The 27,604-nt window shown below is 40.3% G+C and overlaps 1 protein-coding gene and 1 long non-coding RNA gene across 7 annotated transcripts in view; one reads left to right on the forward strand and one right to left on the reverse strand.

The window, feature by feature from the left end:
* The window catches only part of trappc9 (trafficking protein particle complex subunit 9), a 121,515-nt gene that overhangs the window by 44,297 nt on the left and 49,614 nt on the right, over positions 1-27,604 (reverse strand). For all 6 annotated transcript variants that reach the window (XM_061759757.1, XM_061759756.1, XM_061759755.1 and 3 more), the window contains 2 exons: positions 12,157-12,299; positions 4,949-5,059 (listed from right to left, as the gene is read on the reverse strand). In XM_061759757.1, coding sequence (XP_061615741.1) covers positions 4,949-5,059; positions 12,157-12,299 — 254 coding nt within the window. The remainder of the gene's footprint in view (positions 1-4,948; positions 5,060-12,156; positions 12,300-27,604) is intronic.
* LOC133470858 (uncharacterized) lies at positions 3,445-8,167 on the forward strand. Its single transcript, XR_009786079.1, has 2 exons — positions 3,445-3,787; positions 7,742-8,167. It is a non-coding gene; the product is annotated as an uncharacterized LOC133470858 (long non-coding RNA).

Consider the following 27,604-nt stretch of genomic DNA (forward strand, 5'->3'; position numbering starts at 1 on the left):
CCGTGCAAATGAACAACATTGTGTCCGCCGGGTGTGACCCCTGACACCGTGCTTCTAATTACCGCCATCTCACAATAATTTGGCAGTGATGCCGGTGTAATGGCAGGGATAACTCCAGCTGAGAGGGTCGGTGGGAAGCGACCCGTTACTAATTAAATGTTGTGTTGCCTTTCGACCGAAAGTACATGATGATTATATCAAAGTATCCGGGCTCACTTTCATTTCTGAAATGCTCCCACTGCCATGCTGAAGCCGCAGATGGCAAGGGAGCACTGAACGACACATTATCCACAGAATAGCGGCAGTCGTGTTTGGGGATGTGTCCTCTGCAATCGCCACAGGAAAATACAATGGATGAACAAAAACTGGTTTATTTTATTTAAAGTAGGACGAACCTAATTCTTGATTCTTCTGACCTAATGAAGCATGTTAGATTTTACTAAAATGCCTGGTGAACTTTTTTCTTTTTCTATTGGGTAAAAAATAGCACAATGCCACTAAAAATAGATAATGTCTTCACTGAGCTCAAGATGTGATCCAAGCATTTTAGATTTATATCAATGTAAATCATAGTTAATGGAGAATTTATGCTGGACTGTGCTCGTGTATGAATACGAGACACTTAGTTGAAATATTGATACAGTATTTTCTTCCACACCAAATTCACTTTAATCTTTTTGCACAATAGGTCTTTATGTTACTACAACATATGACTGTACACAACAGAATTATGAAAGTTGTGTTTGGCGATGTGTTCTCTGCATGCGCCACATGACAATACAATTGATAATTTTATCGTCTTTATGGGCGCTTGGTTTGCTTTTCTTCAAAACAGAACCTTCCACCAGAAGATGCTGATGCTTCAATTCTATTTATTTATTTTTTTCCCCTTCAGCAAAAGCATGCCAGATATTATTAAAACACCTGGTTTTAAATTGTAACCTTGATGTTTCTCAATAAAATTATAATAGTGACATGTTTCCCCAAAAACAAGGGTCACCTTTATATTTTAGATTAAAATCAATGTAATTAATAGTTTATGGTGAAATTACGCACCTTGATTCTTGACCATGCCCGTACAGTACATCAATACCACGAGACATTACGATGCAATATGGATTTTTACATCCAAGCTTTATTTATTTTCTAACCTTGTATATCTTTTTCATGAGAGGTCTTGACTATTTTACGTGACTACGACGTCCAACTGTATGCATGTCCCTGAATAGTAAGTCAGAACTGAATCAATCCTCGTGCAGCCCAATGCGGAACAGGAAATGATTTCCAAGCACCTTTTTTGCATCTTTCCTAAGAGGCGCCGAGGTGTTAATGCCGCAGGGGAAGAAGCTGCGAGCTCACAGAGTGTGCGTATGCATGTTTTCATTTTCAGGTTATTTTTAGCTCACGTGCAAGAGCTTAAGGGCGGCGATCCATGGAGGCCTTTGCAGAGGCATGCGAGAGCGAGCGTCTATTTTTAGACTGCGGCTGGCTCTGTGTAACCCTTTGTTTGCGGCGGCCCTGGCAGCATCCCTGCCCCCCCCCCCCCTCCCCTCCGTGCCTCAATCAATATGCTGAGCTACATCCAAAACAAATCCTCACGGCCAATTACGGAACGCACCGGCGCGTCCAAGGAGGTTACTGTGCAGACAATCTTCGAATACGCCGACTGTCATTAAAAGTGAGGAGCGGCAGACTATTACGAGGGCTGACAAGAGTGAGCTATTTCTGTTTGTGCTGTTAAAAGCCAGAAGCTTTTTCTGGGAGGTGGCTGGCATCGCGCACAAGTGAGAGACTTGACAAGAGGTGAAGGGAGGCGATATCATGCAAGAAGAGCCACAGCTGGAATTCGAGCAGGGATTTTTTTTTTTTTCTGAAAATAAACAGTGACAAATAATACACATCTGATCTGCGACAATTGCTCGGGGACAATGGCTTTGCCGTAGGGTAGATCGAATCAAAGGTGATTGGAAAAGTTCCTCCAGTGTTTCCGTCTTCATGAATATTTAAATTGAACAGAGAATGGAAGCAATTGGCAGACGCACGTCGTGCTACGCCAAATCACTAGTGTCAGTAATCTGTGACAGATGGGTTGACTCTAGGACTACAGTGTTTCCCTGCTATATCACCGCTCATTGTTTGTGCCTCGGCTATATCGCAGACCAGAGAGAATATATGCCTGTGAGTATTGCTGTATTCTCTGTTTGTATGTGTTGCTACTCTGTGTGAGTTAAGATTGCAACTGTTTTAAGGTTTAGAATCAAGGTAACATTACCATTATCCCTTCTCGGGGGTTTCGCAGTATATGTTTGCAATAAACTATTTCTTTTCTCAATCTATCTCAGTCTGGTTGGAATAGAAACTTCAACCTAAGAACCGCGCACCAAGAATTTCAAAAATTGGATCGTGGGTTCCGGAGAAGGGCGGTACGGTGGCCGACTAAGTGGTACAATGAATGAATGGATGGCTGGATGGATGGACGGACGGACAGATGGGTTCTGGAGAATGAGAGGTTTTTTTGTATTGGAAGAAAATGGCCTGTTTTATGATATCAGATAGAAAATCTGTTAAAAAAAAGACTTCAAATTAGAGTAAAGCAGTATAACAAGCTCCTTGACCCTTTCATTTATTCTGCTACTCTGGGGGGGGGCTCCTTATTTCCCCTTCTCCGATCGGCTAACAAGTTTCAGTTGAAAAAAATCCACCAATAGTTCGGCCCAAAAAAGTTGCACCAAAATTACCGTGACAGTTCAAACGCCATCCACTTGCCCTAAAACCTTGAATATGTGTGAATTATTTGTAAGATGAGCAGTGTGGAAAGTAGAATAGGTCATGTACTTTAGTATTCAATTGGTTTTTTTCATGAATTTATTTGCTATGGAGGATTTTAAAGGCCTTTGACATGCTCATTACATTTTACTGTACAGTATTTTTAAAAAAGATCTCCTGATGTTGCAGAACCTCCAGCAAACCTCATCTCACCAGCGCCAACGGGGGTAATGCACACCTCCAGGGAAGATATTATCTCCCCAACATTTGCTGAGGAGAAAAACAGAAACTTCCATCGCGCAAATATGACAGGATTGGGAATTGTGAATCCCAGAGAGACGCGCATCACGACTGTCGGCTTTAATCCTTGTCAGAAAACATTGCTCCCATAGCCCGTCCTCAGCATGCACAGGTTTGTTTTGTTTTTTTTATTGGAGACAAAATCGCATATTGTTCGTGTAATGAGCATCTCATACATTTAAATGACAGAGCGAAAGAGACCGAGCAAAGCAAATATTGCAGGAAAAGCACTGGGGAAAAAAATAGTATTCATGTCCAACTGGGACTTACTGAAGATGGGATAACTGACTGCAAATACATGATGTGCTTTGCAGCCACAAAGGGTGAAGGTGGTCACCATGGAAACAAGCTTTGTTTGAAAAGCCTGTGCGCCGAGGCGTGGCCACACCCGTGCGCGCGCTGATCCGTCGGGGCTAAAAGCGAATGAGGAGAGAAACTGAAAGGCGAAAAGTGCTGCAGTTAACACTAAGTGGCCGGGCCTACTACAGTAAGTAGATTTACAGAAGTGGCAATGGAGGACTCGAGCGTGACGGGGACGGACCAGTCAATACCTCGGGATTGATGTAGTGATGGTGATCTAAGGCACCACAACAAAGAACAGTGGAATTGTAAAACTCCAACAAACTTTGTTGACACGATTACTACTTTCCTATTAGCCAGGGCTTTGGCACCATCTCATGGCATCTTAGGACGTTTTGGAAAGAGGACAAAAACTGAACAGGTGAATATGTGAATAGCGAACCATGATTAGGCGAGGTGCAGACTGTATAAGTAATCTGAGTAAAATTTACAGAACATGACATTTTTCCACAGGGGCACATTGTGTCACATCAATGTTACTCATACATTCTTGAAACATGCGCTTGGGCCACTGATGACGTTCCTATGTCGCTTTTATTTACAGACAGCTTTTATCAAAGACAAATGACCATGGCTACAGGTAGCATGTGAGAGATTTTTCAGCAATGGCAGATGTTCTAATGGAACTTAGAATATGATTCATCGAATTCCATCTATGTACAGTTGATTGGTATCAGTTTTAGACAAACTGTCTGACTGAAAAAATTACCACAAATACCCTTGGAGTGGTGTTGCATTTGTTTCTATCACCTAAAGTATTTATTCCGTTTCCTTGATATCACGCTGACTGGCCATTTCTACCGTCACCGAGTAATTCCCCTTGCACAATAACATTCCAGCCGTGTGGGAAAAGGCTTATGAGTCACTGTGTCTGCGTCTGTCCATTCGCGGGGCACACTGGAGAGAAAATACTGACAGTAATCATAATTGTCCACTCTGCTGTGCAACGACAAGTCTGCACAAGGGGGTGCATGAGACAAGCCGAAGTCATTTACAGAAACGGTGAGATATTTTCGGGTTAATGAGCGGAGAAATGTTACATTGAGACATTGGCGAAAACTTGAGATAATTGCCACGTTTCTTTTGCGGTCAAAAGTCCGAAGCCCGATTAATACCCTGATGAAACTGAAATGTAGAAGACCGTTATGTCCAGACAATCTTCTATACATATTCATACATTCTATAAAAAAATTCATCCAGGTGGGAAAAGTATGTTTGGAAGGGGTCGCAAATGTGATCCCCCCCCCAAAAATCAACTCCAAATCACCTGGAATCTTTTAAAAATTCAATCGTTAAAGCCAGTTTCACTTACCAACACGAAATTGGTAAGGTATGTCTAACATGAGTAGACCCACAAAAAAGTCTCAAGAAACCCATAAAGACACAGGAAGTCTGACATTTTGGGTGGAAGCTGAGATTTCAGGATCATTTCCCATTTCTAGTTGTCCTTCAAAAACAATTTGTTTCTGGTGATATTTTTCCGTTGGCCTGTTCATCACTCTTTATTTACAATTCTTCTTACCTTTGGCACTCACTGGCATGGAGAACCAGGTCCTGGTTGTTCTTGGCACTGACAGTGAGCTCATGTTCTGTTGGGTTGAAGATGTCCAGCAGTAGATGACACTGACGGGTGCTATGAGAAAAATAATAACCCCAAGAATACAGTCCATGAATATTAAGTCAAACTATTTTCTGCATTACACACAAATATGAAACAAAAAGTATAGCATCACTGATGTTCACATTGGTCAATGTGAACCAAGCTACTTGAATGCTCTCAGAAAAAAAGTGAGGGATATTTGCTTTTGGGTGAAATTTCAGGATCAACGTAAAATGCACTATAATTTTTACAGGTGATTTCTCAAAACATTTGAATGCGTATCTCCAGCTGTTCAATGTTTCAGTACTTTTTGTAAAATCTAACAAGGAGCCGAACGTCAAAATTCATAATAGGTGTTTTATCCCTGAATCGACCAATAAACATCTTTGTTCAATTAGAATTGCTACTTAAATGTTCTTCTTCATCTTATACCAAGATGACACTAACAATTGACCAACAGTAACTCTCCATTGCAAGGCTTTAAACATGTAAACAGCAAGTTGCAACAGACATACAGAGAGACTGGAAGAGACACAGAAAGGCATCAAAGTGGACAACCTTGGCAATTTTCATGGCGCAAATGTGAATTTTGCCATTCGGCCATTAGTACTAAAACATTGAACAGTAGGTCAACTGCATTCAAAATTCTAGAGATGGTCCAATTAAGTTTTAGGTCCACCCTGAAATTTCACCCAAAAGCCAACTATCCCTAACTTTTTGGAAGTAGTGTATGTATACCAGATTGGCTACATTTTTGTTTTAGTTCACAGACATGTATGACTGAGACAGGTTATGAAGCCAAGATGCAGCATCTATCAGTCATTGCCCGAACATCAAAAGGTGGCAACGCTTTCATGAGAGGGCGGAGGCCCGTTTGGAGCAGGCCATTCTTCAAAATCAGAGCCAGACAGGCCTGCTTTATTTCTATTAGAGATCATAAGAGGGTCAAATTTGCAACTGAGATCAAGCGGGAGGAGACTATACTGGCTTTTTAGCTAAGTGAATATTTCCCCTCCTGGTAATGAATGATGAAAAGGAATGTTAGCTCCAAACAGAAACACATAACACTGTCAGGTGTTTTTTTTTTTTTTGGTTTTGTTTTGTTGTTTTTTTTCCCCCCTCAAAAGTGCAATACAATATTGCAATATTTTATCAGTGAAAACCATCCATCCATCCATCCATTTTCTGAGCCGCTTCTCCTCACTAGGGTCGCGGGCGTGCTGGAGCCTATTCCAGCTATCATCGGGCAGGAGGCGGGGTACACCCTGAACTGGTTGCCAGCCAATCGCAGGGCACATACAAACAAACAACCATTCGCACTCACATTCACACCTACGGGCAATTTAGAGTCTCCAATTAATGCATGTTTTTGGGATGTGGGAGGAAACCGGAGTGCCCGGATAAAACCTATGCAGGCACGGGGAGAACATGCAAACTCCACACAGGCGGGGCCGGGGATTGAACCCCGGTCCTCAGAACTCTGAGGCTGACGCTCTAACCAGTCGCCCACCGTGTCGCCTCAGTGAAAACCATACAACAATAATTAATATATTGCAGTAAACAATGGCATATACCAAGAGAACAAAATATTATTTAATACAATTCAGGCTCTGTCACCGCCGTCGGAAATAAAACTCCGGGGTAAACCATTCCACTGCATAGGGAATACACGGTGCAACACATCTCATAACGAGACACAATACGACCGGCATTAAGTGTAATGCATATCATGGTGTTAAGGTAGTAACCACAAAGGAGAGCACAGCAGATGTAATAAAAAAATATATGCTTAGTGAAAATTAAACATCCCATCCCCTCGTTTTGCTCCCAGGGAAAACCGAAACTCATTCCCAGCCTGATTCCTGTCTCTTAAATCCCAGGGTTAATGGAGGATTACGGTGCGTTTGCCCAAGTCGCTAATAAACTGCCGCGGCAATTAAAAGAGCATATTTTTTAGGCTTACCCATGTTTCTTTAATTGTCTTGTTGTCTATGTTGGCAGACGTGATGAACAGGCTGAGTGGAGTGAGCTACTGATTTATAGGCTGGGGCAGTAAGTTGGAACGATCAATCAGAGCCACCCGATAAGAAACACAGACTCATTGCTCTTACAATGTCCAGCCAAGATCAAGACAGGGATAGAATCACCAGACAATGTGGATTTCTGGATGTTAGTTTGGTTCGAAAAGAACAATAGCGTGAGCCTAAAATAAGATTAAGAACCAGTCGAAAGTTCAGTGACCACCAAAGTGGTGGCTCTACTTGTGAACGCCTCATGCAGCATAATCCTATTAAGCATTCGGGTGAGCTACAACAGAGGGCACATAGATTTGAGGTGGATAAATGATTCAAAACTGCCAATAGGGTCTTCCATTTTAATATCCATAAAAAGTTTAAATCCCACCTCTTTGCCAGGATGCGAGAGAAAGGGATGAAAGTGAAGAAAGCACCTGCTGCTCAAAACTGCAGATTTATCATATCATATTACTCTGCACTGTATAAAACTGTTTTATATTTACCATATTAATAGGGAAAAATTATATGCACCAGCACTGCTGTGTGCCTGAATTCTATATATGAAAGAGAAATTATATTTCAAGCACACAGCCGTGGCCATAGAAGACGACCTTTACTCGTGATTATTTCAGGTACAGCAGCAAGTGCGTCAGACGGGAAAGAAAAAGAAAGTTAATGAATGCCACTGTCTATTTCACAGATATCTGCCACGCTAACAAATGAAGCCGAAGCTCAACATATTGCTAATATTGGGAGGAAGAGGACACTGTGAAATGTCTCTGAAGCTGCCACCAACCATTCAATGCCAAGATGCTGTAAATATTGAAAGCCCAGGTCAGATCATAAATCTAAAAAAAGGCCAAAATGTGGAAGTGGGTGGGCTGTGAGGTGGCAGTAGGTGGATAACAAAAGACAAAAACTATTAGCTTGATCAATGATTCTGCGTCACCACTTGAGTCTGGAAGTGCTGATGTTGCCACCCTGCAGAAGGAAAAGTGTCCAACTCCACAAAAAAAACAAAAAAAAATTTAAAAATAGTTTTTTTTAAAAGTGCATTCTCTTTAACTGGCGCTCTCGCCTAAAGAATTCTTGGAAAAGGATTTAAAAAAATAAATAAATAAATTTGGGGAACCGTCTCTCAAAGTTTTGTTTGCGTGTGCGCCACATGGAGCAACTAAGAGTTTCGACATGACCACGGCATAATGCACTACGTTAACACAGGTTAACTGTACCTAATATTCAGACAAACTAAAAGAAACTTCCCACAGCACGTGTGAGGGCCCTCCGCACAGTGGTTGGGAATCATTGGTGTATATCATTCCACAAATAATCAATGCACCTACAGTATATCGCCTACAGTAAACTACAGAACATACATTCGCTGTTAGCGACAGAAAAACAAATGTTGGTGCTGAGAATGACATCAACCTCCATCAAATCCCAAGTGAGTTTTGCCCCTCCACATTGAATTTTATTCCCAGAGCATACCAAGTGAAAGTTAGTTTTTTTTGTCAGTATCCATCACCGCATATTTCACGCATGCTGTTTCACTGCCACTTCGTTGGACAGATGTGACACCTTTTATACCGCCTAAGCCCCCGAATAGCGAGTCGAAAGAAAATAACAAAATGGTGTCACTCCCAGCACAGGGAAAGGTCAAAGTGCCGGCCGGCAGCAGAGTAGGAGAAAACTGTTGTTTAAATGTTAAAGGAGCAGCTCAATGGAATTTATGGTGGTGTGTTTTTATGTATAAAAAGAGAGAGAGAGAGAGAGAGTACCTGGGAACAAAAAGTCAAATGTGATGACTAAATGTTGATGTGAGAAAAGTAGGTGAGACAAAGAGAGAGCACTGTGGGAGGAAAGAGATAGTGTAGGCATAAAATAAGATGTGTGAAAATGTACACTGACCAAAGACAGCAACACCAATTCTAAGTAGAAGGATAAAAGTCATGAGAATGCTCACTGAGAAATAATTTACCGTAAGGTAAAACTATTGGTCAAAATACTAAAACTTGAAAAAAGGGAGATTTTTTTTTTTTTAATGCCGTTTTTTGGAGCCATTTTGGATATTCTGTCATTTTACGCTTTATAAATGAGGTGGTTGTATAAGTTGAGATGAAAGTCAAAAGTAGACGAGGACTTGGGGGGTTACGTGATGGAGTAGACACTAAGATGAAAGTGGTGATAGGCTGAAAGGAAAGGTGAAGGGAACAAAGTAGGGGCTACAATCCAAGAAAAAAAGGTTGTTATACGCAGGGGATAAAATGAAAAGATAAAAGAAAGTGCAATGCTGGTGCAAAGTAATAAATGGGATATGCAAAATGTTAGGGACTCTCGCCACAGAACAGTTTAATAGCAGAAAGGTGGTTGGGCCACAATATTGTCAATATGTTAATATGATGTGCAATATTTACATTTTCATCATTACTGCTATTATTATTACACTATAAGATATTTCTATCTACATCACTGCATTCTGTAATACGATGGGCTCATCCGAGCAATATTCACATTTCCATTAAAGTCATATCCATATTAAGAGATTTTACAGAAAGATATGCCATTTAAATGACCCCATGCATAGGTATTTGCACACTCGACCCTTTTTATCATTGCACATCTGATTTTTAATACCTTTATACCTAACTAGTAAAACACAGTCGCATTTTATTAAAGAGCTACAACCAACCCTTGAGTTATTTTCGCAACAATACTACTTGTATTTCTATGTATTTTCATCTGTAGATTGCTGTGCTTGAATAAGCTACAGAATATGTTGATTTTACATTAAATTGCACAGTTTAATATGTTCAAAGGCAATAGCTTATACTGCACAATTACTAATTGACCAAATAGTATTTTAAAGTTATAACAATTAACTAAGCCCTGTTTTCCCCTCCCTAAATTGTCTCAAAAGTGGGGATTTTGTTTGTTTTGTGTCGCTCAAGATAAAGAGCTTAAAGGTCCCATATTTTGAATATTTAGACCTCCATAGAGTGACTGTAACATGGACCTAGTATAAAAGTGTCAATTTCATTTAAAAAAAACACCTTGGTTTTGTCATATGAGTGTCCAGAAAAGGCCCCTCTGACAGTTGCTTCTGTTTGACCCAGTTTTGTATCCGCTATGTCCATATTTGGCTAAGACCGCGCCCTTTCCTCTGCTTGCTTGCTTCCGTGTAGAAGACCCACTTGTGAGATCACACGTGGTTGTTTTTGTTGACAGCGCTGGCTCGGGAGCGGAGAGAGAAGGCGGAGATCTTTGCTAGTGACTTAGATCATGTTTACTGAGGCACCATCGAGACAATATTACATCCCAAATAATAGAAAAAGTTGCTTTGGCAAAATATGTCCCCTTTAATATTGCTTCTTCAGCAAGGTGAGCTGAAATTCTCAACATGACGTGGGATGTACGTATACACAGTTAAATAAAATATCAATTTTTGTTTTTTCTTTTTAAATAATTCTCGTAAACCTTCCTTAATTCAGCAGAAAAAAATACATCCAAGGAACAAGACTACAAAGGGGAAAGTGGAAGAGAATTAAAAAAAAAAAAAAAAGAAAGCAACAATGTAACCATGAGTGTTCTTCAAAATCCTTCCACCAAGCAAAACCTCACCATTTCCTCTATTTGACTCATTACTAATGTGCCAACGAATGCAATATTTGGATTATGCAAATGAACCTTCCACCTGCAGGAACCCTCACATGTATTTAAAGGCTCTTCATTTTGACACAATTCAAATATTTTGCTCTTCAAGTCATCAGATTAAGCAGATAGCGCTCGCCAAGATACCGTGAAGGTAAGAGGGTGACAATACAGCCAGCCGGCTGAGCAGCATATCTATCAGCGCTGACCCCAAGACGGATGGCGTACGCTGTGGGTATTATTACAGCTAATGGTTCATCTCAAGTGGTCATTACCATGAGCGGGGCCGCTGCCTGGTTTCGGCGGGAGTAGGGTGGAGGAGCTGAAAAGTCAAGCCAGACGCATAGAATGTGTATGCATTCGAGGAGACTGACACGGACTCTAACATACAGTGTGTGTACAGGATAAGCCAGGCTTGAGTGAGCAAGAGATGAGAGTCAATTTCATTTCTATTCAGGTCTGTCGCTTTCAGACCCATCGGCAAAATGACTACTTCTAAAACGTGGTAAACAAATACCCTGCTATCCATAGGGGATTGGGACAGTGCCCTGCCCTGAGTAGGGAAAAAAAGTATTTGACGCACATGCAAAACATTTTTCATAACTGCCTATATTAATGGCTTAAGCACCAACTACAGTGGAACCCTGCTATTGCCGGGGGATAAGGACCAGGCACTACCGCGAACAGTAAAAAATCTGCAAATAATTCACACCCATTCTCATTGCAAAAACAATGTCTGTTGTAGTAACAAAACTAACCTGTGAAAGGCAGCATAGTGCCATAGTGTAGTAGTAGAAGAAGAAGAAATAAAAGCTAGGTTGACAGTTAGCTTAACTGGTAACTAGATTGTGGTTGCAAACTCTTACGAAACTGAATTACGTGGAAGAGGTTCCGCTCTCTGTTTTGCCATTGTAGATATTGAAACACCTGAACATTTACAATTGTCGGCACCAATCGTTTTCTGACTAGATTTGGGAAGGGAAAAAAAATAAATCACTCTTAAAACACACCAGACTACAGGATAAATGCGCAGAATAATCTTTGAGAGACATCTGAGAACCAGGCTGACTCTTATCACAAGAGTGGGAAAATACCCATATGACTTCTGATTGTCATTATATGTGCACCCCGCTTAAGTCAATTTAGGATTGAATACTAAAAATGCCACAAGCGGTGGCTTAAAAGATATTTGACAGAAAAAAAAACATTACATTTGTAAAGTATTTGAAAAAAATGTACACATCATGAATGTCTACATAGGGAGTGTAACGCATGATTGTTAAGGGAATCATAGCTCTTTATCCTGGATTCCACTGGTTGCACCAATTTCTTTCCATCCTTTGCACTATGCTATAATAAGTCTAGCAGTGTATTGATCAAAAACAAAAAGTGATGAACTGAGCTGACACTGAAAATGAGAAATAATTAATTGAAACCTTTTTTCTTTCTCGTATCACCTTCTGTTACCTGGTAGCGGGAAGGGTGCTAACTCTGGTGAAGAAGACCGACGGCTCCACATCAACATGGACTCCGACAGACAGCTCCCTGTAGTAGCCCTCCACTTTTCCAGCTCCCCCAGAGTACTTGAAGTTGAGGACTGCCTCTAAAGTCTGAAAAAAGAGAACGTGAAACTAAGAAATGTGACAGAAAATAGTGACTGTTCCAAAGAATTTCAGCACAGAGGGACTTTCTGTAATTGAGGTCAGATCAGATGCGTTTTGCCATACCATCGACTGTTGCTGCTTTTAAGATAATAAATGCACTGCAGCAGAGCTGTTTAATGACATGGAATTGAGAATGCCTTGAGCGGAGAGACCGGTACTATGAATGGTATCTCAAAGTCAGGATTTGGACTCAAGCTGTGGGTTCCCGAGCGGAGAGGCCGGGACTATGAACGGTATCTCAAAGTCAGGATTTGGACTCAACCTGTGGGTTCCCAAACGGTGAGACGAGGGGATTGGGTGGGAATTGCTGGCTTTGCTTCGTAGTGAACACACAAAGTCCTCTGTCGAGAGGAAGGAACAGCGTTTACGCTGCCAAGTGGGCAAATGATAGGGAAATTAAAAGTGGCAGTTTATGGCGAGGGAGCGCGCGCTGACTCAGGTAATGGACTGAAGCGAGGCAAAAGGAGCATCCAAGGTTCTGCTTTTCTTCCCACAGAGCATACATCATCACTGCACAAACCGCTGACTGAGGCACTGGCTGTTTCTTCGTAGAGAAAATTTCCCCCGAATCCTTCGCTCTATTACAAAGTGGAATCATTTTAAGATCGCTGGCTCAGTTCTTACCAATTAGAACAGGAGCACAAAGGCACCGCACATTGAGTAAAGAGAGATGAAAGCATTAAAGTGGGTTATTAGTGTAGCCAGGGATGGGCGACTTTGATGATCACGGCGGCAACAAATGGTTTCGTCTATACATCCACTGGTGCCGAGCAACAGTAGAGATTATTGGAAGGTAAACTTTTGAGTAAGGCTGCAGCTATCAAATATTTTTGGAATCGATTATTATCCCATTAACTAATTGGATAATCAGTTAAAAATGGATTTTGCATTGTTAAACAATAAAATGTGCATGTGAGGTGCATATATTACTGTTGTCCCTTTGAGGTAGTCATCTTCACGTTCCACACTATAATATCTGAGATTTTAAAACAAGGCGGGACCTGGTCTGGTGAGTGACGTGGGAGTCAACGAATTAGAGTGTAGAGTTGGCTATTGTGCGCTCAGGTTAGCAGCTTGCTGTTAAATGGCTAACCGTTAGCCAGTCTGCCTCCGCTGCTTGTGTATGAACGAGCGTTTTACTTTTTTATTTTGTTATCTTTTGTTGAATAAAGTGATGAAAATGCACCTCCGGATGTTTCTATTCTTGAGCTCTTGCTGGGGCATTAAAATACATTGTAGATAGAGGTGGTAGGATGTACTAAATAAGCTAACAGATACCTCACGTTGGCAATCCGAGTTGTTCTGTAGCGGAACATTCGTTAGTTCCGCTTTGCAGCAGAAACAGAACTTTATCTTCTTGAAAGTGTGAAATCATCCCAAACTTTGGACATTCTCTGTATTTTACTGACTTTTTCTTCCTGGCTCGCCACCATCGCACCAACTTATTTCAACACGGAGTGGTGTGTGAGTCTGCAGTAAAACTAGTCTGTCAAAAAAGTATCTCATTGCAAGGCCTCAAGACAGATGTTTTTGTTTCAACTTTTTGTGTCATTGAGTTTTTTGGTTAATCGTTTCAGCCCTATGTCCAACTGTTCAACGTTTCAGTTCTTTTGCACAACTTCTCCGACAAACAAACAAAAAACAAAACAAAAGGCAAAATTCACAACAGGTGTTTGAGCCATGAACTGACCAATCAATACATTTTCTGGTTCAACTAGAAATGGTATTTAAACAGTCCATTAGCATGATCAAGACCAAGATGACCCCTAACAATCAATCAATGGTGCCTCACCATTGAGAGGCTTCAAACGAGATGTTCTCAGAGGGAAGCGGCCACTCATCAGCATGTCTCATCAGCAAGTTGTAACAGAGATACAGAGAGACTAGAAGAATATTTTATGACAGCATGTAACAGACGTGTTATCCTCAGACCATTCTAAAATGTTAAAAAAAAAAAAAAAAGGCTCTCTCTTTCACACTGATGATCCTTTTCATGCTTCCTGAGTTACTGTCGAGACCAATTTTTATCAATGTGTTCAAGTGCAGTGCATTTGAGATGAAATATTAGTGGCATATTTACAGCACGCCAACCCGTGCTAATGAATCTCTCTTTCGCCAGCACTTCATTGACTTGGCTGTTGTTTCAGGGCCAAAAGTTCTATTTACACACACAAAAAGCTAGCAAAGCTGAATCCAAGTGATGGCTTCTGTTTATCTCCCCGCAGTCCCATTCAAAAACCACAAACAGAGCTGAGCAGCCAGATTCAAATAGCCTAAACCTATCTGTCTCTGAAATCTTTAATAACAATGCAGTTTCAGAACCACATTTTAACACTATTTGCACTGGGCAGAGAAAACTGGCTGCGCTGATAACGGGTTGCAAATATTTCATGGGGTGAAACAAAGTGTTTGTCAATTTGACACCAGTGTCTGTGGCAATGTTTTTCCCAGTACTTTTTATAGAAAATTATAGCACAGGGAATGTAAGTAGAGTATAATTTGCAGGCAGCAGGCGACGGAAGCAGTGTGATCCCACGGGTGCCTGTATGGCACTAATGGCCTCAGCATGAGTCTCCAGAGGAGTAGCGATTGTCTCAGAGACACTGGCAAACACTGATTCCTATATCCCTTTTGCCGACTCCAACAGACTTACAGTTTCTCATCTGTTCAAACCTCCTCCCCGCTCCCTTGCTGTCAGTTCTCCAGCTCTTCGGGAACCCTTTTTCAATTACACCAGACTGCGAAAGGCCCCGACAGTAATAAGCTGACAAGAGCCAGGAGTGAGGGTGTCGCAGAGCAAAGCCTAATCAAACAGGTCAAAGAGAATTGGACAACAATTTGTTTGGCGCAATGCCCACCATAATACATTTTTACTAAATCTCATTCACGAATCGCTCGAACAAATCAGTCTGAACCTTTGTGCTGAAGCTTCAAATACAAAATAGTATACAGTAATCCTTCGTTATTCGTGAGGGATATGGATGAAACTCTATATTTCAAACTTCTCTTACATTACCCCCCCCCCCCAAAAAAAAAATGGCACACAGGTGATTTGATTTTGGGGGAAAAATGCACTGGAAATAACTTCCACTCACAACCCAGGCTCAACTTAGCTCCTCCCCAAAATACAAAGCTCTTCACTTCAACATTCACTACAAACAAAAAACAAAAAGTTATATTTGTCTTTATGATGAAATGAACCTAACATGAACAATAACCTTTTCAAAGGGAACTTCTTTAGACCTTATCTCTAGACTTTTGCGTGTACAAGTCCAACTGTGCAGTGTTTCAGTACTTTTTGTACAACTTGCAACCCGTAGATTTCCGAAGGACATATTGCATTTGTATTGAACTTCTTATTGTCCTTCCACAGACCTCCACGTGGTACTATTTCCCATTCATTAATGACCAAATTATTTTCCAGAGGCTGCAACGTTTAATTGGCAATAAAATTACTGCAAGTCGGTCCAAAACTAAACACTCTGGCAACGTTATCTAGGACTAAAAGAACTTGTCTCCATTAAGTGATAATGCTCGCAAAAAAGCCAAACAACATACAGCTGTAATCGCTGTATGTAGACGTTTGAGAGAGAGCGCTTGCCAAATTGGCCGTCAAAATAAAAGTCTAGCTTGAGCTTTGCTTGTGAGCACTGCCATACATCACCAGCATCCATAAGTACGGGCGACTTCTGAGGGACTGTGCTGATATAGGAAGGTCTGACACCAAAAATGACAAGTATGCCATGAGTCTGAAGAGCCCACTCTTCCAATTTGTCTTGCCTCAGGAGGTAACGGACCATCTTGATGGGAATCAGCGTAATGGTGAAAAGGAAAACAACATCTGTGATGGCATTAAGGTGCAGCTAGGAATGCCAAAAATACACCTCAATGAAAGCAATGCTAGCTTTAGAGGAAAAAATGCTGCCATCCTTATCCCTCTTATACCATGTACGTAGATTTTCTCATTAACACACAAGCTAATGGTGATAACTACTTGCCAACAGTATTATTTCCACGTGTTGATAAGGCAGAAACATCCTTATCTTAATGCAAATAGCCAAATTAGAATTTGGGTCTAAGCCTCTATTTGTTGGAGACTTACATTAATCTCTCAACTCTCCTTTTTCTTATTTTTTTTCTCAACGTCTACGGCAACATGTTCCCTCTATTTTCTTCCCTTTCTTGCAAGTGTTATAAAGGCAGAACTTTGTGGTGCGTTTTGATGAGGTGATGCGAAGGCAGACTGTGTACCTAATTGTCCTTAAAATAAGGCTTGAACCCTGCTTTGGATGCTGCTGCTCAATAGCAGGAAAGCAAGCCGCCAGCCAGGAGAGATATTTACGCGGCGGTGCTGGCCCCGATGGAAAACTTGAGCTCTGACTTGAGGCCATGCAGATGCAATATAGCTATCTGGAGTACTGCTGGGACCGCATCTCGTGTGTACACCTGGTGTCAATCACTGAAACAATCGGCTCACCTCCAGGGTGCTTAGTTGAGATACAACAGTGTCGAGTTTAGAAGAAAACATCCTGTTGATAGCTTTCGGTTGTGCTGTGGGGGAGTTGCCTTCAAAACACCAACGTTGTCAATGAACAGATTACCCCATTTAATGTCATTTATGTGAAATCCATCACTAAATGAGAGCACTGTATCTATACAGTCTGCCTGCCAGCTTTATGGCTTCCTAAAAGACTTCAGTTATAACTACTAAAATAGGCTGATTCCTTTATATTTGGTGTAGACTAAAAGCATCTGGTTTTGGCATATCAGCTTTTCATTTCCAGGTACATTGAATACTTGTGTTACGCTATTGATTGTTTCTGTAGAAACTGTCCTTAGCTATTCATTGAGGCACTCTGCTATTCATGAGTTTTTGTGCTATATCAGTAATACCCTAAGGTGTCACAAGATGCATCCATATCCCTGTCTAACAAGGAAGAGGCGATTGGTGCCAAGGAAGTATGTTGAAGCGCTCACAACAACCTTGAGTGAACAAAAGGTACAAACAATACACTGCTAGGTTAATGCAAACCACTCATCAAAAACACAACAAATGGTTTTGGTAATTACTGTAATTACATTGCTGTTAATTTTAGGCAACTGTAACATAAACCTTATATTGGGTGGTGGTCTAATAAATGCTTTATTGCATATTTGTTTCTAAAGTTTCACTCTCCACCAAAACAATGCCTTGGGGTATTGTGATACGCACTTCAAAACTGCTGACTCTAAATCTTTTCTCTTGACAATATAGCTTGAAAATGAAAGATGTTTTTAAGTATCCCCAGACACGCGAGGAAGCACAGCATCTATTCAAGTGTGATTCAAGGCAAACACTGAACCGTTAGTTGCCTCAAACAGGGAAGCTCTTTTATGCAACCCTGTGGTTGTAGAAGTACTGATTCAACTCCTGTACATCAGTAAAAAAAAAAAAAAGATATGTATTAAAAGTACCAATCTGAAATTTACTTATTTACCAAAGTAAAAAAAAAAAAGCGTGTCTGCAAATAAATATTTTCCCTATTGTATTAACTCACATAGTGCTCGTACTTGAAGAAAACCAAATCACGTTATATGTCACATATATATATATATATATATACATATATATATATATATATACATATACATATATATATATATACATATACATATATACATACATATATATATATATACATATACATACATATATATATATATATACATATACATACATATATATATATATACATATACATACACATATATATATATATACATATACATACATATATATATATATATACATATACATACATATATATATATATATACATATATATATATATATATATATATACATATATATATATATATATATATATATATATATATATATATATATATGCTACCAACGTGTTCCCATAGCTTTGCTCACTTTGGGAACTACGTAACAAAAATTGCTAAACTTGCTAATTAATGATAACAGAAAAATATGCCTTTCTTGTATGTGTTTTTCAGATTAGAAGAATAAATTTTGAACGCCAGACGGCGGTGGTTTTAGGGTAGCACAAAACAACAAATTCACTACAAATCATTCAACAATTCCCTTAAGTAAGGCCATAGAGGGTGAACAGCTCCTTAAGGCTTCCTGGTTCACATTCCTCCATGTCACTGCTGTCTTTTTTTTTTACTTTCCCCCACTTTATAAGACCATAAGATTTTAATCAGTCAAGATCTCAACTGTGGTCGACTTTACCTCTCTCTATTTACATCATCTGCGGGAGTTGAAAAAAAGCAAGCCTATTTTGACACTAAAGAGTAGAACGTACTGAAGTCAGTTTTCAAATGTAAGGAGTCAATGGAAAATGTCTTCAGAAAAATAAATGGTCACGTCAAGTACAGATACCTGAAAAAAAATCTACTGAAGTACAGTTATATGTATTTTGTTATTTCTCACCCCTGCAGATAAGACAAATGGAGCTGAAAGCCAGAGAATCCAAACGTTTGAAAAAATGATGAATTACATTGCAACACATGAGTAGACATTTGCGCCAGACATTTTATTTCTTTTTTTAAATCCCTACAAACTGTTTATTATACTTTGCTTTCTACACACAAGCACACACACATCACCAACAATTACCTGTCAAGTAAGAAAGCAAGTGGAATGGATGGCGCAGCATGGTGGCATCCAAATATCCTGTTCTGGTGACTGCAATACGGTTGTACAGGGATGCAGTCACAGAGGGCGGCGGCATATGGAGGCACGCTCGGCCTGGCTGACTGGATTTCACACATGAATTCAAGTCCAGTAAGTATGATGAAATGCTTGACTCTAATAATTACATGCCGGTCGGCTTGCATACGGCTGCTGCAGGTACACACAGCTAGAAGAGTCAACAGAGCGAACTTTATCATGATTCATTACAGACTCGTGAGTAATGGATCTTAAAGATAATAAGTATTCTATTCTTGGACAACGGCGTATACATAACTAAAAATTACGCTTAAGTTTATTTCCAGTATCTGTGCAAACCGAAGCATAGAATAACCACTATAAAATCGTTTGCAAGTCATTGTATTTTACTGGTCAACATCTTTTTGGAATATTTATAGGAAATAAAAAAAATAAATAAAAAAGACATCTTGCTTGAGTTACCAAACACCGGCAGCATTCAAGTTAGTATTATAACTTAAATTGCTATCATATACCGTTGCACATCAACACATCAGCCCAAATTCATGTCCAATCACTAATTTAATATGCCGCAAAAAAAATAAGAATAAAAAAAAAACTTGCCAATTACGCTGTCATTGACTACAATGGTCGGACACGTCACCAGTACCAGCCGTCCACATGAAAGTGTAGTCTCGTGTCCATGAGGGTTACAACAAACAAACAAAAGTTTACCTTCCAATAATAAGGTAAGAGCAAAAGAAACCCTGAACTGCTGGCTCCAGTTCATTTTAGGATTCAGTACAAGATTTTAACAGTCAGTTACAGAGCCCTCAATGGTCAGGCTCCTCCATAATTGGTGGATTTGGTGTCATTTGATTCTCCTGTTAGGTCACTGATTCCCTTTTGCTGTCCCTCACAAAAGAATAAATCAATAAATATTTAAGTTGATAGGGCATTTCACAACTCCAAATTGTGTGATGCACTTCCTTTTAGGCCAAGAGCTGCCTCTTTAGTGGACATTTTAAAACGCAGGTAAAGACACATCGTGTATAGACAGGCATTCCAGAAAGACTATATTGCTTTATTTGTATTAACTGTAACATGTAAAATGTTTCTTTATTTTATATACAGTATGTATGGCTATTCTATAACTATGTCAAGTACGAGTCCTCTCTCTCTCTCTCTCTCTCTGAAAACTGCTATATAAATAAATAAAATGTACTTATGTACGTAGTAACTTTAGTTGATTTTAGGATTATGGGTGGGTGCTTGGTAAAATGTCTCCCATGCAAGGCATCTCTGGACCCAAAACGTTTAAGAACCCAGTGCTAAACCAATAAAATGACAAGAATATCAAGGATAGCTGTGATAAACCAACAAGAATTGAAGACAAATGCGGGGACCATACAACAGCGCTAATAACAAGACAACAAGGACCAGGTTGAAGACGTGAGAATGAGCGAGGGAATAAAGGTTCATGATAGCCATGATAGTCAGGTGCAATGAACGGGACACATGGCACTTAAGGGAGGCACTCCACCACATAAAATAAGATGTTATTGGCTTCCTACAGGTGCATGTAATATGAAAAAACTAGATGTTCAGAAACAAAAAGTCTCCAACTGGAAATATTCCAATTCCTAACAGGACTGTAACGCTCGTCTTGCTAGGATGAAATGGCCCCCACTCCCCACTCGCTGCGAGCACGCGCTATGAATTTGATGGAAAATGCTACGCTGACTCTCCGGCAATGCGGGTACGACAACAGGTTTGCTGACTCATCGAGGAAGTCAAGAGAACCATTTTCAGAATTCACTCAAACATTAGTATCCCTCCTTTTATTGTATCCCAAAGGTCTAATTTGACAATCTAAGTGGAAGTGGTACTCCTCCAGGAAACCACTCAACATTTGCAGTCAAAAGAAAATGCAGTGGTGTGATTAATACAGTGTAATTATCATCAAGTAGAAAAACAAAAGAAACAAAGAGGCCTATAATTACATTTTGTGTCAAACAACTATTCAAGGCACGAGAGAGCGAGGTGTTGGGACGTGGTATTAAAGCAAACGTGGCTTCCGCAAAAGACGTCACTGGAAACGAGCGTCATGTGACAGGTGAAAAGGCTGAAGAAAAAATCTGCCAGCGTCCCAATCCCCTTCTCTGAGGGATTCCACAATCAGAAGCTTCTCTGTGATGGGTTCCCCGCACCTTGCGTCTCATCAATCCTTCCACTTTGTCACACTCATGGCCTGTCGTCATTTATCGCCGCCGTGTGAGGGATGTGCTTTTTGTTAAGGCGTGCTGGTCTACAGACTGCAGTGCACTGATAAAGTGGCGAAGGTAGAAGCGGCACAGATGGCGTTTGCAGCCTTCAAATACATCCAAGAATATCAATCCATCTTTTTTCTCGAGTGTTTGCCCTCCATAGGGTTGCGGGTCAAACACGGACTGGCCGACAGTCAATTGCAGGACACATGTACAAACAACCTCGCACACTCAAAACTATGAACAAATTAGAGTCTTCAATGAACCTAAAAATGCAGATTTTTGGAATTTGGGAGTACCCAGAGAAATCCCCAAAAAGAACGAGAACAACAATTTTCCACACAGGCAGGCGGGAACGGAATCTCACAACTGTGACATAGATGTGCTAACCACTAGCTTACCATGCTGCTGCCTAAAATATGGATGGACAGTTTATGAAGGAAGACAAGTGATTAGAGAACTGTCACCTACTAACACAACAGCATAAGAACAGATCGGGAAAGGAAAGCAGATTTAGTGCTTTTCATTTATTTGTTTTATATGTATGGCCCAAAAGTGTTTTTCAAACAAATATTTACTTTACCTAAGACTTTACTACTGTTTTAGGTTAACGTAGGTTACTGCTACACTACGGAACATCCATCTATCCATCCATTTTCTGAGGCGCTTCTCCTCACTAGGGTCACAGGCGTGCTGGAGCCTATCCCAGCCATCATTGGGCAAGAGGCGGGGTACACCCTGAACTGGTTGCCAGCCAATCGCAGGGCACATACAAACAAACAACCATTCGCACTCACAGTCACACCTATGGGCAATTTAGAGTTGTCAGTTAACCTACCAAGCATGTTTTTGGGATGTGGGAAGAAAGCAGAGTGCCCAGAGAAAACCCACGCAGGCAAGGGGAGAACACGCAAACGCCACACAGGCGGGGCCGGGGATTGAACCCCGCTCCTCAGAACTGTGAGGCAGATGCTCTAACCAGTCGTCCACCGTGCCGCTCACTACGGAACATTCTGACAAATTTGGTTATGTCACCTCCACAGGAATGGAACTGACCCCTTGCATCTTGATAATACCCAGAAATTCCCCAGAACTGGGCCTTGCTGCAAATAGCAAAAAACTAAGATCCCAAAAAAAAACTTCAATATAATTTCTAACTCACCCTACAACATTATTGCTTACTGATGATTTGATTTTGAAAAAAATGCACCGGAAGTGTGTGTAAGTTCCAAACCAAGGCTAAACGTAGCTTCTCCCCAACATAATTGCCTTTCAGTTGAGATGCATTACTTAAACATACTTCTGTGACACCAATTCCTATTTAGACAGGGCTTTGATGGGATTTTGTGGCATTGTAGGGCATTTAAGAAAAAGCACACAAAAAATGCCTAAGGTGAGTTTGTCAATGGGTGAACTGGGGGATAGATTCCAAAGAAAAATATGATGTTCTGACATCATTAGTGCATGAACATCCTTGGAAGAATACCAACCATAAGATACCAAAAACTCACGAGAAACAATGAAACCGGGTTGCTCCTTGGCAGAGGTAATAAAGTGGCTTATAGGAATCACACCGTAGATACCGTGAACCCACCGATGATGACACAGCCTCTCGATTAGGTCTCAATTACCCCCTCGTCTAACATTTCCGGGCAAAGCGCGGCCTGCTACGCAGCAGTAAACTTTCAGAGCCCTGACAGCGAGGGCTAAAAATAGACGTCATTTGACAGATTGCCGCGCGCCACACCGAGCTCGCTGCCACAAGAGGATGGATGGTTTATTTAGTCCGTGTGTTGTCCCCCCGAGGCGTCGGTGGAGACAGTTGTGTTAAATAAGGCCAAATCTTTCACTGAAGGAGGCGTTTGTCTCCAGTCTGGGATGGAAATATAGCACCGTAATATAGAACCGCACGGAGAAACTAATAAGGCTTTCAAACTTTTTGCAATACTTTACCGTCGTTTCAGTATTTTTGTCTGGATGGTAGCGAGTGCACTGTTGCTGCACCACAGTTTCATAAATAATACGGACTCGTGTCCACAACAGCTGTGCTCGATTCATGGAAAAAAACAGTCAGATAGCAAAACCACCCTCTAAATCCTAATTTTTAGTTGAACCGTTTTTGTTGTTCTTTGGTCTTTAAATGTTGTGCCATTTTTGCTGCTGATAAATGTTTAAATATTGTTAGTTGTCGTCTCCATTCTCTGAAGGAATCTCTCTTTTATTAGTGCCAAATTTAAGACTGTTTTTTAAGGATGCCAATCAAATTCAACACCTCTCATTCAATAAATGAGCATTAGGAATAGGTAATATAGATTTGATATCTTAAATTTTCTATAGTAGATCTGATAGGATTTGTGATGGTTCCGCTCACTCCAATCCAATATTTATGTTAAAATGCAAAAAACAGATTGCAAATACTTTACAAACATTTCTGTAGAAAATATAGCAACATAGTTTACCGTATGTATGGATTTATTTATTTATTTATTTTTTTTAAAGACGACTGAACAGCAGATTTAAGGATTAGGTATAATTTTTAAGGATAATTAAGGCCTTAAAAATGTGTGTTTACTACTTGATTTTACACGAATAGGAGAGCTGAAGGGACACAGGGATTTGTTTTCTGAAAGAAAATTTTTTATTCACATTCTCGACATTGGTGATTCCCAACCACTGTGCGCTGCAGTAAATAATCCAATTTCACTTAGTTGGTTCAAAATGTATTATTTATTTACTGTAAGAAATGGTCCTTTGTTTATCTATCTGTACTAACTGTGTATAGTGCCAGGCAGAACAATTAAATGCTCTTCCACTAAAAGGAAGAAGGTACAAATACCAGTGTATGTACCTTTTGCCATTCATACCACAGAATAATGCCTTCATGTTCACTAAACAGCCGCAGATTTCACATCAAATCTAAATTTGTGAGTAAATTAAGAGGAGATCATCATTATTTCAGTAGTGTTCCCGAGCATATTTGCAAATTGTTACTTGTGACTTCACCTACTAGTGATTTTTTTGTTTTCTGGAATCTATTAGATTGGCTTTTTTTCTGCTCAGCCAAAGCCCCATCTTATATAAGTGTTGCTTCGGCGCCATTATGTGGCATCTTAGTGTATTAATGCGGACGTGAAGGGAGGAGCTTCATTTAGACAGGTAATTGCCTTGTCTAATATTAAAGTTTGACTTTGGCGCCATCGGGTGGCAACCTTGTACCATTATAAGCCTTTGTGAAGGGCTTTAATGACAAATTCTAGCTGTTCACAGCTGGGCCTGCTGCCTATCACATGCGAACATATCTACTTTTCGTGACATTTTTGTTTGGTGGTGAGACATGAGATTTTTCTAGTGTAAAATACTGTATGTGCCTTGGAAACACTGCTCTGTGGTGTGCGCAACAAGTAAGCTGTGAACTAAAAAAGCTATATAAAAGGGATTGCAAATGTGAAAGTCTTCACTTAGCTACATATGAGCAGCCCGAGAGTAAAGCTCCACCTTGAAAAGCAGAGGCTCTTTCAAAGTCAACCCTACACCTGATGACGATGATGATGATGATGATAAACAAGCGAAAGGACAGGGGTGAAGAGGAAGTTGTTTTATTACCGAGCCAAGAGAGAGAACGTCATTTGGTCACTAAGCTGGAGGATCACATTTGGGCAGACAGCTGTGGCAGTTATAAATATGGGTATCGCAAGCTGGGATCGGGGAGCTGAAGCGCCGTCTGCATCACTCGCCGGCTAAAAATAGCACTACGGCTGGCTGGCAGGCAGGAGGGAGGAAGACGACTGTGCTTTTTTTTTTTCCTCCTCACACAATGTGATTAGCGCTAAAGAAGTTTTGCCAATCGCAACCATCAGACACGTGTTGTATTCAAATCCGATGCAGATGTTGTCTGTGGTCGTGACAAATGCACAAATACACCAAAATCATATCCCTTCAGGCCATCTGGTTTCGAAACAAGATAATGGTCCGCTTCTCATTAAGCTCAGCGCCAACGGCGGCGGCAGCAGCCGTTTCGATCAAATGGCCAATAATTGTTGCAAACAAACATTCACTTTAATCCTATTGTACAATCTTGTTTGTTGGTTTTAAGTTTGCTCAACAGATCCCAAGGTCACAAATATCTAGCAGTACCCATAATAATTGTTAATTGATTGGAGGTTTGTACTCTAATCACAGTAACATCTATGCTTAGCCAGTCTTTGGCGTTTCTCATTATGTGTTAGCAATAAGATAGCGGACTTTGGTTAGAAGAAATTATATGGTTCTTTTGAACATTTTAGTTTAAATATGCAATATTTAATTCTATTTTATGTTAGGTTTACAGTAAACTTCAACTGTGAGTGACAAACAGCTTAAAGCAAGCATGCATTGCTTGTTATTTGGAGAACTGTGACAACAGGTGCTAAGGAATACTTAGTGTGCTTTAATGTTTAAATGTGTTTAAAGCGTGTGGGAGGGGTTAAAATATATATTTTAAATGGTCTCTCTGTAATTGTGGATTTTCATCTCACGGATGGGTCTGAAATGTTGATTGTTAGAGTTATATGGTTTTGGATTTGTAACATTTACCTCTTATGTCCTTTTTCTTTTCGTTTTTTGCAAAAATCCACATATACACGTGGGTAATGTCATTTTGTCTTGTCCATATGTCTGGGAAATAATGGTATTGAATTCCAATTAATGTCTGTGAACCTTTGTGGTTTATTCGTCAACAAGTCACACATTGTCCATAACCAGTCATATTTGTTTGCAATATTGCTTCTGGATTCATTTAAACAAAAGTGTCCCAATTATCACGTATTACAGACTTTGTCATATCAAAGTTTATAAGCCAACTATGGCAGCGTAACTAAACAGAAAGCGAAATATACTAAAGTTGTCTGTTTTTTAACTATATTACAATATTTTATTTTCCCTTAGTAACTTGTTTAGAGTTAAAGTATGTCTTTCAAATCACTCCATTAATGGGACTGTTTTCTTTCAAATTGGAAAAATTGTGCGGTCCTCAGCATTGGAACATACACTTGCACGCAATATCTGCAATGCAGTAACAAGACATGATCCTCGGGACAATGAATTGCCATGGATGCATCTTAGCAGCAACGTCGACATATTAAACATAATTGCCTCTGTGTGTCTTCGGGAGATGGGGTGGCACATTTTTGTCTTATGTTTCTGTGGCATCATCTTACACTGAAGTCATATAAAGGTTAATTGAAGGAACAGGTCCACATTATGGCACATTAAGCATCTGAAATTTAATTTTATTTTCTCATATTCCCAGACTACCAGTCAAGTTACCCGTAACGCATCTCCACAATAGAGGATGCTGGCATTCCAAATCCCCCCCCCCCCAAAAAAACTTTGAAAGCAGCCATCTCAGTCACATGGGCAATCAGCACAGCACTCTGGAGATAACAAAAGGCTCAGCATTCATTGCAGACACAATCTGATTCCATCAGAGCTGGAAGAGGTGAGCAAGGGATTTGCTTCAACTGGGTGCAGCAAATTTTTTTCAATCCTACGTGTCTCTGGTACTCGTTGGCAAAAATGTCACCAAGATTGAGCGACGAAAAGGTCAGTGAGAAGACCATAGTGCAGTAAACAGATTGCAAACACGGGTAAGGTTATAGCATAATTTGTACACGTTTAAAATGTTTGCCAAGGGATGTGGTGATCAATGTAAGATGTCTCCCCGGGCTCTAAGGTTTTGAGCCAAACTTCTTGAAACAAAATAGCAACTCTGAGTCATGCAGTAGGAAACCCAAAATAAATGTACTAGAGTACTTTATTGAGCAGACCCCTCTATGAAAAGAAAAGGACGTTTCCTTGCATCCAACTTTAAGGCGCACTTCTATTAGCTTTGGCAAGAAGCTCTTAAAGGGGACATATATTATGGAAAATGCAAACTCTTGAGTGCCTGCATAACCATTAGGTGTAAAATTACACAACAAAGTAAATGTTTTGTGAGCTGCCGAGTCCCGAAAAGGTGATCACTGCATGCTACACTATCTGACAAGTCAAGTTTATTTGTATAGCAAAAGAGTCTCAGAGTGATTCACAGGCCCACAGTTGACAAAGCTTGACAATATGCCCTGATCAGACCCCCCTCAATCGGGCAAGGAAAACACGTGCAATTGGTGATGAAGTGCTGACCCCACGTGTGAAAATACAAAATAGCAAACAGTGTATTGACTCACAATGTAGCGACGAGCAATCTAGGTGAGATCACAACAACAATATTGATTGGAATCTCAAATGAGAGTCTCAATGTCATGTTCTGTTCTGAAGAGAGGAACATGTACTTTTTTTGTGTGTGT

Source organism: Phyllopteryx taeniolatus, chromosome 21 (genome assembly GCF_024500385.1).
Source record: "Phyllopteryx taeniolatus isolate TA_2022b chromosome 21, UOR_Ptae_1.2, whole genome shotgun sequence".
NCBI classification, from domain to species: domain Eukaryota; kingdom Metazoa; phylum Chordata; class Actinopteri; order Syngnathiformes; family Syngnathidae; genus Phyllopteryx; species Phyllopteryx taeniolatus.